Here is a 17,517-nt window from a genome sequence, read left to right on the forward strand (position 1 = left end):
GCAAGAATCTGAATATGCGATCTTAAAAAAAAACAAAAAAAAAAACTGACAAAATGTGTCCTGTTTCGGCATTCTTATAAAATAGCTATATTTGTCCCTTTCTTTAGCTGCAGTTAATATGTCTCGTTTAACTTGTGACTTGTGGTCAGAGGTCATATGAAATCTGACAATTGCTGCCCTGACTACTCGCCTACCTACTGGGAGCGTTAATGCCCAATTGAACTTCCAGTTTAAATCCACTGAAAGCTTTCCAGGTACATCAAAACATGACGTGTGCAAAGTCTTACGGTTTGTTTTTTTTTTTTTTTTTTTTTAGAAAGCTGCTACAGCCTGAGTAGAAAAGCATGTCACCTGCTAGTATGTTGCAGAGAAAGGACCCTTGCTCTCTTTGCATAAGTGGTGATCTCTCTGCAGTAGTCGAGCACACTACCTGTGGAGGCAGACCTATAGTTCTTCTGTCAGCAATTTTTATACGCTCTGGTGACTGGACAGTTCTAGCTCTGACTCAATAAGGGGCATGTTGGACCTCTGAAGAGAGACTGCTGCTTCTGCACAGAGATCAAGGGTCTTTCTGTGCAGTAAGTATGCAGGCAGGGGATTGGCTTTTCTACTCCAATTTGCTAATTCCAGCATTAAAGCTGAATTCCATGTATGCCAATGTTTACGTAAGTATGTACAGGTGAAACTCGAAAAATTTGAATATCGTGCAAAAGTTCAACTATTTCAGTAATGCAACTTAAAAGGTGAAACTAATATATGAGAGAGACTCATTACATGCAAAGCAAGATAGTTCAAGCCGTGATTTGTCATAATTGTGATGATTATGGCTTACAGCTCATGAAAACCCCAAATCCACAATCTCAGAAAATTAGAATATTGTGAAAAGGTGCAATATTCTAGGCTCAAAGTGTCCCACTCTAATCAGCTAATTAAGCCATAACACCTGCAAAGGGTTCCTGAGCCTTTAAATTGTCTCTCAGTCTGGTTCAGTAGGAATCACAATCATGGGAAAGATTGCTAACCTGACAGTTGTGCAGAAAACCATCATTGACACCCTCCATAACGAGGGAAAGCCTCAAAAGGTAATTGCAAAAGAAGTTGGATGTTCCCAAAGTGCTGTATCAAAGCACATTAATAGAAAGTTTTGTGGAAGGGAAAAATGTGGAAGAAAAAGGTGCACAAGCAGCAGGGATAACTGCAGCCTGGAGAGGATTGTCAGGAAAAGGTCATTTAAAAGTGTTGGGGACTTTCACAAGGAGTGGACTGAGGCTGGAGTCAGTGCATCAAGAGCCACCACACACACAGACAGATCCTGGACATGGGCTTCAAATGTCGTATTCCTCTTGTCAAGCTGCTCCTGAACAACGAACAACATCAGAAGTGTCTTACCTGGGCTAAAGAAAAACAGACCTGGTCTGTTGCTCAGTGGTCCAAAGTCCTCTTTTCTGTTGAGAGCAATTTTTACATCTCATTTGGAAACCAAGGACCCAGAGTATGGAGGAAGAATGGAGAGGGACACACTGCAAGATGCTTGAAGTCCAGTGTGAAGTTTCCACAGTCTGTGTTGATTTGGGGAGCCATGTCATCTGCTGGTGTTGGTCCACTGTGCTTCATTAAGTCCAGGGTCAACGCAGCCGTCTACCAGGAGATTTTGGAGCACTTCATGCTTCCTTCTGCAGACAAGCTTTATGGGGATGCTGACTTCATTTTCCAGCAGGACTTGGCACCTGCCCACACTGCCAAAAGCACCAAAACCTGGTTCAATGACCGTTGGATTACTATGCTTGATTGGCCAGCAAACTCGCCTGACCTGAACCCCATAGAGAATCTATGGGGCATTGCCAAGAGAAAGATGAGAGACATGAGACCGAACAATGCAGAAGAGCTGAAGGCCGCTATTGAAGCATCCTGGTCTTCCATAACACCTCAGCAGTGCCACAGGCTGATAGCTTCCATGCCACGCCGCATTGAGGCAGTAATTGCTGCAAAAGGGGCCCAAACTAAGTATTGAGTACATATGCATGCTTATACTTTTCAGAGGTCCGATATTGTTCTATGTACAATCCTTGTTTTATTGATTGCATGTAATATTCTAATTTTCTGAGATTGTGGATTTGGGGTTTTCATGAGCTGTAAGCCATAACCATCACAATTATGACAAATCACGGCTTGAACTATCTTGCTTTGCTTGAATGAGTCTATCTCATATATTAGTTTCACCTTTTAAGTTGCATTACTGAAATAAATTAACTTTTGCACAATATTCTAATTTTTCGAGTTTCACCTGTATATACCATACCAATGGGATCCCCGTGGAAGCTGAAGATCACTGTAGAAAGCATAGCTTAGTCCTTTGCCGAGCTGCTACCATGCTGCTTACTGAACACAGGAGATCATTTGATCAGCTTATTTGCCAGAGAACACTTTAAATATGCTCATGAATGCAAGTGTTCTGGTATTGGACGAGGTAGAGATTGTGACATCACTGCCCTGATATGTTGCCTCCTCACTGCCTTTTTTAACCCTGAAAACCCACACCACTACACAGCAACCATGGGCATGCAGTTGTGACACAGCCCCATTCACCTGAACGTGTTGCATTTGATGTCAGTACTGCCTGCTGAAAGCAACGGGGAGTATAATTTTGCTGTGGCCATGAAGCAAAGCATTGAGGCTGCGGCATGTATACAACCCCATTTGACCACTTTTGCTCTGGCCATGAAGCAAAGCATCGCGGCTGCAGCATGTGTACAACCTCATCTGGCCATTAAGTTGTGTTAAAGGGGGCAATCGGGGGGAGTTATTAAAATAAAAAAAAATGCAGCTCAGATGCATTTTTTCTACTTCATCCCCAGCTGCAAGAGCAGCTTTGATACTGAATTAAAAGAGAATTGAGGGATTAAAAATAAAAAAAAATCAATCATACTCACCTAGGTGGATGCAGCAGTGGTCACCTGCTGTCTCTAAGACTTGGAACTGAGCAATCAAAAACTGCTGATTGCTCAGTTCTCAGTCTTCGGCGAGCAGAGAGCCAATGACTCAGCCTTCTGCTCTATGGTCTTCCCCTTCAGCACTCACTGGAGTGCTGGGCTGTGGAGGGGGCAGGAGTGACTGGCTCAGGATCTCAGCAGCAGTGTGTTGATAGGTTGAGCCAGCTGCAGCTCAGGCATCTGGGTGGATCCTGATATTAAAGTCAGGATCCCTCCTTTGTCTTGATCAGCTGAATGACATCAGCCGACAGCGCATTTTAGCTCGCTGTTGGCTGAATATGGGTCAAAGGAGTACAGAATTAAAGTGCACTGTTTTGACTCACAGGAGAAGTAGTGCCAAAAGAGCTTTGGCCATATTTCTCATTTAAACACTCAGTAGCTGAGAATCCTGTGAATCAGGCAGTTGAAGGTGCAGCATCTCTTAGAATTCAGGTAGCCACTGAATTAACATGAAATGGGTATGTAAATCCATAGGAAAAATCGCTATTACTATACTATATTTTTTAAGCCAAAAGACAAGGCAATGGTATGATCTGTGGCCACCTGGTGAATTTTATAGGTATACAATATAATAGAAGGCTGCAGATGTTCTATAGATTTGAGTATGACAAACATATTAGAGAGATAAGAGGATCATGAGAAATTAATGCCTATTGTCATGAACAAATATGGCTGCCCTCGTGCACATATAGGTTTAAAACATAACTTAGAACAACAATAAATGCATTTAGTTGATGCTTTTCTCATTTGTATGAATACACATTGAAAAGAATATACATCTTATACATAAAAAAAAAAGAAATGTAAAGAACAGGCTAACATGCTGTTGTCATGGTAAAAGGCAAACAGTATAGTGACACAAGATAAGAGAATTACTTAACCGCTTCCTGAACACCCTATATCAGATCTACTGCTCCAGGGCTGCACAAAATCATGTGTATATATACGTGATTTTGCGTTTCCTGGTAGGGGGCGTGCGTGTGCCCTACCCGTGCCACCATTGTCAGCTACAGCTGACGATAACCGGGTCCTGGCCGGAGACTGTCTGCCGGCACTCGACGATTGCCAAGCAACACTGACGGGGGAGAGGTCTGTATGTAAACAATACAGATCTCTCCCCTGTCCACTCCAGCATGCTACTTTGTATTACCCTGCATAGCAGAGCAATACAAAACAGCATACTTCCCTAGTGAAACAGAGCACACGGCACACAATAAAACACACACAGCACACAGTTAACCCTTTGATCTCCCCAGATGTTAACCCCTTTCTGCCCAGTCTCATTAGTACAGTGTCAGTGCGTTTTATTAGCACTGATCACTGTATTAGTGTCACTGGGGATGTCAGTGACAGTTCCTCGCCCTGTGTCAGAATGCCTGCCGCAGTCCTGCTATAAGTCACTGATTGCCGCCACTGCTAGTATAACATTTTTTTAAAAGAATTCCAGTATATATACTGGTATTTGCGGACGCTATAACTTTCATGTAAATCAATTAATTTACATGTATTGGGATATTTTTTAGCAAAGATAAATAGCAGAATACATTTTGGCCTAAATTTATGACTACATTTGATTTTTTTAATTTTTTTTACTGGATATGTTTTATAGCAAAAAGAAAAAAATATTGTTTTTTTTTCCCCACAATTGTCGGTCTTTTTTTGTTTATAGCGAAAAAAATAAAACACGCAGAGGTGATCAAATACCACTGAAAGAAAGCTCTATTTGTGGAAAAAAAGGACATACATTTCATTTGGGTGTAGCATTGCATGACCGCGCAATTGTCAGTTACAGTAATGCAGCACCGTATCGCAAAAAATGGCCTGATCAGGAAGGGGGGTAAATCCTCTGGAGGGCAAGTGGTTAAAGAAGAATTATCACTTTTTTTTTACGTTATTCTTTTCATGATGGGACAAAGTACTTTGTTCCATTTTTTTAGGTGCCCTGTAAGGATAGCTGTGATGTCAGACAGTGTGACCCCCATGGTGCACAGCACCCAGACACTGCAGCTAGCAAGGAGATGGCGTCTTTGATAGTGAGCGCCTGTCTCCAGCTCCTAGCATCTGCCCAAAGCAAACACAGACAAAAGGAATATAAAAGAGGTGAGGCATGATTTGAGAAAAGGTGAAGAACTATTTTCTGTCAGACAAATTTTTCCTACATTTAAGTTAACCACATGACATATTTATCACCAATGTACCATAGTTATTTCAAAATGGAAAAAAATGTGTTAAACGTGTGCATTAGCTGAATGTAATATATCAGTATGTAGTATACATCTCTGATTCTAGATTCAGAGGTGAAGCTGCATTTACAATATAAAACGGCACATTTTACTGGATTGATAGCCTTCAGCAGTATTCTTCTTAATGCATTGGCCTCTTTTTAATAAAGCTAAGTTAGCTTATCTCGGGTACACCTTAGCTTTTGTACAAACCTTCCAAACAATGAATTATCTGTTTCAAGAACTATAACCCTTTCTTAAATCTACTTTACATTTTTAACACAGTAAATACTTTTTAAACAGTTTTGTACAACAAGCAGAAGTAGCCACTGATTTTATTGTACCATCTTCCTCTCGTTCCCCAGTGCGTGAGCATATACACACTACATGTAACTGTGGTTGAAATTCAATGGCTTACACCACCGAGTACTATGGTTTTCAACTGACTCCCATAAGAATTTGATTTTTATTGTTTTCAATGTGATTTCAGGCAGTAAAAGCCAGTACAGAAGCTACAGAATTGCTTCAAAACATTCGCCAAGCAAAAGAGAGAGCGGAGAAAGAGTTGGAAAAGCTTAAGAACAGAGAAGATTCAAACGATGGCATCAAGAAGAAACTGTCTGAAGCTGAGGTGGGGTCATATTTTCCACATTTTCCTATAACTGTCTGCCCCTGTTTAACCACTTGGCATTTGCGCTATAGCCGAATGACGGCCACAGCGCGGTTATCCAGTTCTGGGAGGGCGTCAGATGACGTCCTCCCAGAATACGCCCTCCTGCACGCCACCACAGCTTATCAGGTGATGTGGTAAAAGGCCAATCACAGCAGCCTTTTACTACGTGATCAGCAGTGTCCAATTAAGCAGATCACCGGGTAAATACAGTTGCTGGTTATCGGCTGCACTTTTCTCACGCTGTCACAGCGTGAGGAAAGTGCTGCCGATAACCGGCAATTGTCAGAGAGCAAATCGGCACTGATTATCAGGGCACTGATGATCAGTGCCCAGCAGTGCCACCCACCAGTGCTGCCCATCGTTGCTGCATGTAAGTGCAGCATCATCAGTGCTGCCAATCCGTGCTGCCTATCCATGCCACCTGATCAGTGCCTATCAGTGCAGCCTCATCAATGCACATCAGTGAAGGAAGAAAATTACCTGTTTGCAAAATTTTATAATAGAAACAAAGAAAAACTTTTTTTTTTTTTCAAATTTTTTGCTCTATTTTTTGTTTATAGTGCAAAAAATAAAACACCCAGTGGCGATTAAATACCTCCAAAAGAAAGCTCTATTTGTGTGAAAAAAATTATAAACATTTCATATGGGCACAATATTGCATGACCACGCAATTGTCATTCAAAGTGCGACAGCGCTGAAAGCTGAAAATTGGCCTGGGCAGGAAGGAGGTATAAGTGCCCATCAGGCAAGTGGTTAAAAAAAAAAAAAATCTTGTTCGTCCATGTGGTTTTAATGTTTATTCTGTCTCTGTGACTTTTTTACGTTGTATGTCAATAAACTGGAATTGTCATGTTGAATGGAATTGTTCTCTGAGATTTTCCACTTTCTAGCTGAGGTGGTATTTTTTTTTTCTTTATACAAGCTTACATTGTTACTTTAAAGCATATCCAATCCCAAAAATAAAAAGTTAATTATTGCAGTTTACCAGACCTTAGATGAGCCTTGGCCAAATGGGTGATGAAAATCTTCTTTCTCTGGAGAGAAGCTTACTACTGTATTTGTAAGATACTTCTAGCATAAAATATATAAAACAGACTTAAAGTAAATAAACCCAAAGTCCAATAAAAGTCCAAAACCAAGAAGAATATACAAAATAAGTCCACAGTCTTGGTAAATAGATACACACTGATTCAGATGATCGATGATGAATCCCAAATACTCTTCATATACCTCAAAAAGAAAAAAACCTAGACATAGTGTATTATCTTAGGTCTCAAAAAGGTGCCACACGTGCAACATGCAAACACTACAGTGCCAAAGCAATCGTGAGAGATTCAAATAAACACAGTTTACACCACTGCAAACAATATAGTAAAAGTGCATAATTACCCTAGAATAAATGAAACCAACATATAATCCATAGTTAGGAATGGAGTTTCCTCAAAATGACATCATCTTCTCCAGACACTTCCCATAGACCTCACAAACAGACCAGTGATCAGCGTATGAATCAAATAACATACAAATTTTATTATAGCAACTTACATTAAAAAATGATAACATCAGCTTCCAGGTCATGAGGCTGTATATACAGCCGTGATACTCAACGATGGCTCCAAAACGATGGTCATTCAGCTCTAGAGGGATGCCAGGTGGTAACTGGAAGTCCCAGGGATATGGACAACCATGTGTTCCAGAATCCAAAATGGCCGCCACAGCACTTCCGGGAACTTCAATGCGTCACTACGTCACATGCCCCGGACGCGTTTCGTCACATCCGGACTTTGTCAACAGGGAGCTAGCATGTTTCTAGCATGTTTCTTTAGCTACTAAATAGCCACAGCAGTGGGGACCTCTATTGCTCCTCCTGGCACACCCCTCTTCTCTTTTTTTTTATCTGGAGAAGTGTTTTTTAGGCCACCCTGTCTGAATTTCTGCGTAGGCGCTCTACACCGTTTTGAGATCTCAGACTTCAGGTTTCCACCAAGAGTGTCTCTAACTTCCTCTGGCTGTAGCTGTGCTCCTTGAAGGAGGAGGGAGAGGAGTGGTCTTGCTATTTGCTGACATTCCTCCAAGTATAGGGATACTGTTTTTATCCTTATTGTTGCAGTGCACATGTGCTGTGGTCTAGAGCAGCCTGCATCAGCCCATACTAAGATCACCAGTTTAGGTTTTGAAAATGCATTAGGCCAGTTACACACGGACATAATTTTTACTTAGGATCTTATTGACAGAAAGATCCTGAGTAAAATGTTCTGTAAAGGCCTTGTGAAACATGCGTATAGGCGCAAAAAGGTTCGTAAGCATATAGACGAGTAACATTTTTCATTGCCAGTGTTGTAATGTTCTCATTTATACTTGCATAAACTTGCTTATAGACGCGTAAACATGCGTATGCACATAAATGACAGCACTCAAATGTAACATTTTCTGTTTTTTTTATATGGCTCTGTACTTATAGCTCTGTTGCTGATCTTTACTCAGCTGTGTGCATAGTTCCATAGACCACAATGCATCTAATTTCAAATACGTAAAAAACATGGTGTTTTTTTACCCCCCTGACCAAGAGGCCTAATGCTTTGAAGACCTTCTCTGTCCATTCACTACTAGAGCTTGTTTTGTACAGTGACTGGTCTCACCCTGAAAAAATGTTTGTCCCTTCTTAGTTTTGTTTTGCATTGGACTACTGTAGTGATGGTATGGCTGATGTGCTTTGCCATAATTCTAGGCTGGACCTTCCTTTAATACACATGAAAAAGATCTTTTGACTCTTGTGTTCGTCTGTGGACTTTTTAAGGAATGGATTCCCTTTGATGGTGCATGCCATTTTGGTGAGGTTTTGGACACCTACATCAAGGAAAAGGTATTCTCTCGCCTCAGAAAAAGCAAAGCTGTTGCAGATAGGCCTTTTGCTCCTGAAAGTTTTTCGTTTTCTCTCAGACCTCGGGTTCCAAACCTGGCATTTTGCTGTGTCTGTCCACAGCACCTTGAATCTTCACCAAAGTACTGGCACCTGCCCTAGCTCTGCTTTGCGCTCAAGTATTTACCTGTAGTGGGATATCTGGAAAATTAAAAAGTATAACTTAAAAATGCTGTGCTATAGTATATATGTGACTCCCTAACATAAAAAATCAATAGAACATAAGCAGCCACCTTAATAGGAAACAATAAATTAAATAATAAAACATAAAAGTGCGGCGCTACATATAACCAAAAAATTAGTGTGAATGCATGGAGTAAATTAAAAGTCCAATACACATGCAAAGGAGATATAACGTAGAATAAGCCCCTTTAATGGGACATCAATGTTGTCATGAATGCTTCAAATCTGGACAAGAATATGAAGAAAATCCACTATCTCCAACACCCAAAATATTCTGCCTCTTACCAGGTGAAATTGGCCCCCGGTTAACCACTTGCCATCCACCTGCTGTTTATAAACGGCAGGACGGTGGCACTCCAGGGGCGGGTTGCCGTTCATAAACGGCACCCGCCATTTCTAGCTGTGCGCGGTCCCTGGGAGCGCGCAGCACCGCGATCCGGTGCCCGCTGTGTCCTCTGGACACAGTGTAACACCGATCGTCGGACGGGACCTCTGTACGAGGTCCCGATCATGTGATCACTGATTGGCCAATCGGTGATCACATGCAAAGTAGTAAGCAAGATGTCACTTCTGACATCATTGCTTACTACGTGTGAAATCTGTGAATGATCACAGAGGTCACATTGTACAAGGCTATTCACAACAGCCTTGTTCCATGTGACAAGCTGTGACCAATCACAGCTCACTCAGTATTTCTCAATGGCTGCAAGAATCCTATATGGGTGTAAAAGCAATCACTGTAAAAAAAATAAAATAATATCTTCATCACCCCCCACAAGGAGTACAGTGTCACCATGGTGACACTGTACTGCTAGGGTGACAGCATGTAAAAACCCCCCAAAAAAACTCCCATAAATAATAATATAAAAAAATAAAATAAAAATGTTTAAAATTATAATTTTTGGCTATAAACTAATTTGGCTTATTTTTTTTTTTACTAAAAATATAACGGAATACATTTTGGCCAAGATTTATGATGAAAGATTATTTATTTGCAAAATTTTATAAGAAAAACACTTTTTCAGAATTTTTGGACTTTTTCATTTACATAGCAAAAAAATAAGAAATTCCAGCAGTGAAAAATACCACCAAAATAAAGCTTTATCTGTCTCAAAAAAATGGTAAAAAATTCATATGGGTACAGTATTGCATAACCGGGCAATTGTCATTCATAGTGTGATAGCGCTGAAAGCTGAAAATTGCCCTGGACAGGAAGAGGGTAAAAGTGTCCGGACAGGAAGTGGTTAAGGTTGGGTCAAAATGCGCAATACAAAATCCAAACGCATGCCATGGACCTGGACACTTTATGACATCAAAGGATCAAATTGGCCCCAATGGTAGATGGATAAAACACCCGTTGGATAATTCCAAAAACTGGCTGTGATCCGGACACTGGTAGAGCTCCAAACATTGAACAAAGAAAATAAACCTGCAGAAAAGATTTATCCTCATAGAGGACAAACCCATTCAAAAAACAAAAAAATCCTCATAGTGTAGTCAATTCAGAAAGATTTATTGCATAATATAAAACATATATCAAAGTAATTGATAAAATAGCATGTCACCAAAAAAATGGATAAGTTTCAAACCCATAAAATGGCCACCACATTCCAGGACGTGCTGACGTCATGTGCTCTAACTCCTCCCTACGTGTCACGCCCCTGAAGATCTCACTGATGATGGAACTCGTAGGGAAGAGTTCGAGCGCGTGATGTGTCTGGATTCTCCTATGTTTCTAACCTGCAAGGCAAGGCTTTCCCTGATGGTGGATTAACGATCCGGGAATAAAAAAAAAAATTCTCTTGATGACAGTAAGCCCATTTTACAGTGCCTATAAGGCAAAAGATGACTACAATGGATAATTTTTAGTTGTATTATCCTGTCTAGAAGAAATCACAGAACCCTTATAGGTAGTAGTAAACTCAGATCAGTCCTCATCAGTAAGATGTAGATCTAACGAGGACCAACAATTTTGGGCAGCAGCAAACTGAGGATTATAATCAGCCATCAGGGTGGAGTAATACTCTGGAATCAATTTGGCTGGATCAGGTCATTGCAGCTGTTCTTCAAGAGGAGCATAGGATAGTGGAGTAACTGGTAAGGCCTAAGTAAATAGTAAGGAAAACTTAGAAAAATATAATAAAACCAATGTCACCGTAAAAACATAACGTTAGCCTACCTTAAAAGTGGACTGTGTCAGTCAGTCGGGCAGTAAGCGGTGTGGATGGTGCCAGTAGGACAGTGTGTGGACGGTGTCGGTAGTTTTTATTTTTTTATTTTTTTTTTACAATTTATTTATTTAACAATATTATCTTAGCCCCCCATAACAGTGTCCTCTGTTCCCCTCCCATAGCAGTGTTTTCTGCCACTATTGCAGCTTCAGAAGTGGTACAGGCGTTATCTAAAGAGAAATGTAGCCAATCATGAACAATAATCAATTGAGATGTCAAATAATAAAGATAGAAATTCTGGTACATCAGACCCACCAAATGGGCCAGTAGCTTCAGAACCTAAACTGTTATTCTAGAAGGACGGCAGTTCCATATGAACCCTGTGCAGATGGCATCAATTTGTTTAAATAGGGAATTTGGTATTTTACAGGGAGAGTTAGCCATGACATATAGCAATTTTGGTAGAAGGATCATCTTCAGCAGATTAACTCTACCATTCAGATCCAGTGGAAGGACCCATCCATTGTTTGGTTCAGTGCTGTAGTTGAGTGATTAAAGTGTTACTAAACCCAGGACCCTGCACTCAATATATCTGGTCTCCCACGGTACACAGAACATGGAAATGCAATTATTTTAATAAATATAAATAAACTGCTAAATACCTTTTCCCGTCAGCAGTTAGAGCAGTCTTGTGACTTCTATCAGTGTCCAGCTGAGCACTGGTTAAAGCTTGTAGGAGGAGTTTTCTAGGAGGATGCAGAACCGCTGACCTCTGTCTGGGCAGTGCCGATTGGCCCTGTGCTGATCACATGTGCACTCCCAAGAAACCCCTCTCGCAATACACACCAAACTGAGCATGCATGTGCAGTGTCTCCGCACGATATGTCTTATCAGGAGCTGCACTGGAAGAAGGGGAGGATCAAAGAAGACAGGATCAAACATCCTTTTTACACAATGCAGAGGATTAACCCGGTTCCACAGTGAGCATAACAAGCATGCTTTACTGCATATACAGACTGATTTTACTGTTGTGGGTTTAGAAACACTTTATAAAGGGCATAAATTGTGAACATCAGCTATCTAACTTTGCCCAGTTAGTGGAGTTTTTTCTTTCTTTAGAGGTTTAAAATGAGTTAAAGCATCATAGAGGTTGCCAAAGGTGACACCTCTCCCATTCTGTCCTCCCAGTTTTGTAAAATTTCACTATATGAATAAACCTTTATTTTTGTCCAGCTTTCTTGTAAGCCCTCATTCCTTATTTAACACATTTCTATTCCTTTGTGCCTTTTGAGAGGAGTTTACCTATAGCCTAGTACATTCTGTATTACAACAGTTAAGGCAGGTTTTTTCTGGGATAGACCTGTGTCTGTGGCCTTTTCTCACTCCTTACTAGAGGGATATTCTTGTCCCCAGGATATAGGACGTTTATCATGCCTATAATGTATCTGCAGTGTTTGCCACCCACACAGTTGCAGTTAAGGATAATGTGAATCTGTATGATGCAGCTTCTGGAAGACCTGAACCTACACAGATATACAAGCATGACATTCATATATATAAGCTTAACACCATATGCTGCTGGTTATTTTTATACCTCTTCATTTCCTTTAGTAGTAATATCCATTTTCATGACGGTTATACATGTATCATCTGAGGCTATTTATACCTTCAGTGACTTTGTAGTGATTACTGCATATATATTGACTGCCTGTGAGTATGTGTTTAGAGCTCAGAATATTTTGTTGGCAAGTGTTCTTGCTATGTTCTCCTGTACAATTAAACATACCCCTTAGATTATATTTTCCATTAACATGAAAGAGGGATAACAATTGGTAGTTTTTATTTCATGTAGGAGAGGCGCCTTTCTTTGGAAAACCAAGTCAGGAAACTGGAGAATGTGGAACGACGAGAGAACAAGTTGAAGGAAGATATTCAAACTAAATCTCAGCAAATCCAGCAGATGGCTGAAAAAATAATGGTAAGTTTTTTACATTTTAAAAAAAGTGAATTACATCTTTTAAATAGATTTTTAATTCTTATACCATTTTCATAAGTGTTATTGTGAATAGCTGTTTCATATTACGTTCCTTTTAAATTTGAAATATTTACTGTATGTAACAAGTATGTTCTTCTCCGTGTTTGCGTGGGCTTCTTCCGGATGATCTGGGTTTCCTCCCACAATCCTAAAACATTCTGGTATGTTGATTGGCGTCTTCCTAAATTGGCCCTAGTGTATATGTGGTAGTGACATTAGATTGTGAGCTGACTGATGTGAACTGTTCTTTGCACTCTGTAGAGCACTGCTTATGTTGGAAGTACAAGTTATATTGGTAAAGGAAACCTTAAAGTGGTTCTTAATGTTTATTTTTTTCTTTAAAGTAACAATCATGTATGAGTACGTATGAGTACCTGCTCTGTGCAATGGTTTTGCACAGAGCAGCCCAAATACTCCTCTTCTCGGGTCCCCAGCCCGCACTTGTGGCCCCTCCTCCTTGCTGAGTGCCCCCAGTACAAGCTGCTTGCTCTGGGGCACTCGTGGATGCTCGCTTCCGAGTCGCCTCTGTGTGACTGGGATACACAGAGCGCGGCTCAGTCCCGTCCTCCGCTCCCTCTTCACTGCTTGTGATTTAAAGCAGCAGGAGCAAATGTGTCTCAGTCAATTAGGAGTGAGAGACCCGGGAGAGCCAAGGCACAGTGCTGGATGAAGATTGGGCTATGGCAAGTATTGGGGGGAGCTGCACACTTAAGGTTTTTTACCTTGATGCATAAAATGCCTCAAGGTGAAAAACACTCACCCTTTATAACCACTTTAACTCACTTAATTAAAAGTGTACATGCAATGCTGTAGTTTGGTTTACTATATTTAAAGAATGCTCATCTACTATATAATGGTTTTTCCTAATCGTGCATCCCAGGACTTTATATTCATGACTACTTGGGTTATGCTGCTGCCTTCAGGTGAAAAAACACTGGCCAAAAAAAGGAAGGAACCTCTCCCCAGGCATAACCCCTCCTAGCTCAGCTAAGCTCCAGTGTACCTACAGGAGTATCTCTGAAGGTTTTCCTTATAAGGGTTTAGTCCTGATTTCTGACCTGTTCCTAATACCCCTGAAGGCTTCATCCAGATTGGTTACTATAACCTAATGAAGGACTATAACCAGACCCGCGTACGAGAGGTCATGGGGGGGTGTTGACCTGTATTGTCTGCCAGTAGACACTGGATCCTCCGGGCAGGGATCTCTGGGGTACAGTGTATCTGGTAACTTTGCTAGCAGGGTGTTATACAGGTTCAGGGCAGTGAGGAGTCAATCCCTGGAGGTTCTGCCATGATTAATAAAGATTAGGCCTGCTTGACCCTGCATACTATGAACTGGTGAATTCCTCTGATATTATTGGAGCATGTGGCAGTTCCCCTGGCAGTATCCTCTCTGTCATGGGTCAATTTGGGCAGTTTCTCCCACCTAAATCAATATGTGGCAGTGAAGGAAGACAAAATGGGTGGTGTGGGTGCATGCCACTGTGTTCGGTCGCCATTTTTATCCTGGGCGCAGTACATATGCATTCTAAGTTCCTGGTCTTACATTGGTCGCACCACTCTGGAACTGAGTCCGTGCTCTGGAAGTGACTTCAGTGCCATTCAGCCTTCAGCCAACAGTTGCAGTTGCCACTACTTCAGTACCAGGACACAGCAAGTATTGAGCCACTTTTCTACTGGGGTGACTTGCGGCATAGGTCAACACTCCTCTCAGCTGGGTGTTCACCCCTCACTGGGGTTCATAGTTCTTTCTAATCCTCAGCAAGCCATGGCCTAGTGCAGGCAGAGAGGTGGTGGTAGTAAGGAAGATAGGTTGGGCTCCCAGATCCCTTTTAACAGATAGGGATCATCTACTGCAAGGTTTGTCTTGCAAAGGGTCAGATTAGCTCTAAATCTCTGCCCTTATCTAGTATTTCCCAAATACCCTCTTCAAGGACAGCAACCCGAGAGAAGATTGATCCCTCCTTCTACAGAAAACTCAACAGAAGAGTTAAAAACCTCTCCCCCTCCCCTTTGTCCCTCAGTTTGTGTTTTCTACTTTTCTTACTGTCCAGTAGCAGCATAATGTTTGTTTTATTCAGTCCAGATGACCATTAGGTCAGCGATATTCCCCTTCCTTTACAGATATCTTGTGGTCCTGGTTCTTGGACTTTGTGTGGCAGTCCTTTCCACTGTGCTCCTTCACAGCTTAGAAAATTGGCAGGCGGACTTTCTCAGTCCTCAACCAGGCATCCACTCGCCTGTTGTGTAGGTTAAAGTTGGAGAGCATTCTGTTTGCATCTGCTTGACTTGACAGAATGTGGTATGCAGACATTGTAAATCTCATGGCATAACAGTCATGTAAATATCATGGCAGAACAGCGATGGGATCTTCCAGTTTGGCCAGATTTGCTGTCGCTGTGTCCGATATACAATCCTGGTAGTCTCCAATATACAAATCCCGTCATGGCTGTTGAAACCCAAGTCCTGAGTGACGAACTCGGTGCCTGACCCCTGCACTTCTCACCAACTCATGACAAAGAACCAGCCGATCTCACACCGCGCTGTCACTTGCGTAACAATGCCACTCTCAATTGCACCCTGCATAAAGTTTTTCCAGCTCGTGGGACCACAAACCATGTGCCAGCAGCCTGGGAAGGGCTTTGCCTGGGTGGGAATTTCTTCACTCCAACATCATGTTGTTTCCAGGACAGGAAGTCAGAGGAAATTCTAATATTTTTTTTTTATTTTTGTGGAATAAGAGGACTGAGCTTACTTTAAGAAATTCAAACACAGAGCAATTTATAAATCTGGTGTCTGTACTTAAATAATTAGTGTTGTCGCATGTTACCAAAAAGGCGAAGTACAACAACATAGGTAGGTAAATTAATCTCCACCAAAAAAAGTGTTTACTTCTAGAGACTAATGCTCCATGTACCAAAACAATATATATAAAAATAATTTTGAGTAATTTAAAATGATAATGAATAATTATATATAGACATACAGTAAAAAAATAAAGCACACATCCATCACCAATACCTAGACAACGTTGTCTTCCCACTTACTAAAATTAGGCCTCACAAGTGGTCACTGCATAAAATGGGTAAACCAGGATGAGAAATAATCCGCTAATCTGGGACCCCATCAAATATAAAAAACCTCACAGAAGAACAAGATAGTTGGCTCACTGACTATTAGATTGAGCAATCGTAAAGCTGCTCTCCAGCAGTAAAGGGACATGTAACATTTAGAAGGGAGAATAAAAAATAGTTCACAGACAGAGTTATGCTGTAGATGTAAACAATCGTCTGCATATGGCACTAAATCCAATTAGATACAATGTACCATATACTTCAGTTGTAAATGGGTGGAATGGTCAAACAACTTCAAAAGAATAAACACTTGTATAGATGGACACTATTCCACTTTTATATTCACTGTCAAATAGTGGTTGACATCAATTCATGCGCTGTTAGTAAATTAATGCAGGAAAAGCCAGGCAAGTGATCAAGATAGAGCAAATTGTTAATATGCAATCCCTCAGCAGTGAAGGAGTTAGTTCAATTGTATGAACAACAGTCACATTCATTCAGAATAGAGGTATGGCTGTTGACATAAATATCAGTGCTGTTGATTAAGTAATGCAAGGTAGAGTCTGGTAAGCATGATAGGACACAGCAAGGATTAATATGCAGACCCTCCCCAATGAGAGGGTTAACATGATTGCATAAGCATCAGTTACACTTTATCAGAATAGTGCCCACTTGTAAGGTCTGATTTTAGTAAGTGGAAAGACAACATTGTCTTGGTATTGGTGATGGAGGTGTGCTTTATTTTTTTAACTGTATGTTTTTTTATGATTATTCATTGTCATTTTAAATGACTTTATAAAACGATTTATTTTTATATACAGTGCTCAGCATAAATGAGTATACCTCTTTTGAAAAAAGTAAAATTGTAATCAGTATCTCAATGAACACAAGAACAATTTCCAAAATGTTGACAAAACTGAGTTTTATAGAACATTTGTTTAGCTCATTACATAAAATTAAGGTTAATAATATAACTTAGATTACAAAATCTTCAGTTTTATTCAAATTAGTTGATGCAAAAATGAATACACCCCAGAACAAAAACTACTACATCTAGTATTTTGCATCTATCTTTTTCCATTCTTCCAGAACGACCTCTTTTAGAGCCTGGATGCTGGATGGAGAGTGATGCTCACCTTGTCTCTTCAGAATTCCCCATAGGTGTTTGATTGCGTTCAGATCAGGAGACATAATTGGTCACTAAATCACTTTCACCCTGTTCTTCTACAGAAATGCAACAGTGGACTTA

General features: G+C 40.7%; 1 protein-coding gene across 2 annotated transcripts in view; it reads left to right on the forward strand.

Annotated features, from left to right (window-relative positions):
* Nucleotides 1–17,517, forward strand: part of LOC149449356 (citron Rho-interacting kinase-like) — a 201,808-nt gene that overhangs the window by 68,862 nt on the left and 115,429 nt on the right. For both annotated transcript variants that reach the window (XM_089693340.1, XM_089693341.1), the window contains exons 16-17: nt 5,703–5,843; nt 13,012–13,137. In XM_089693340.1, the coding sequence (XP_089549466.1) occupies nt 5,703–5,843; nt 13,012–13,137 (267 nt within the window). The remainder of the gene's footprint in view (nt 1–5,702; nt 5,844–13,011; nt 13,138–17,517) is intronic.

Source organism: Staurois parvus, unplaced genomic scaffold (genome assembly GCF_062004578.1).
Source record: "Staurois parvus isolate SC_StPar_1 unplaced genomic scaffold, SC_StPar_1.0 ptg000626l, whole genome shotgun sequence".
Classification (NCBI taxonomy): Eukaryota; Metazoa; Chordata; class Amphibia; order Anura; family Ranidae; genus Staurois; species Staurois parvus.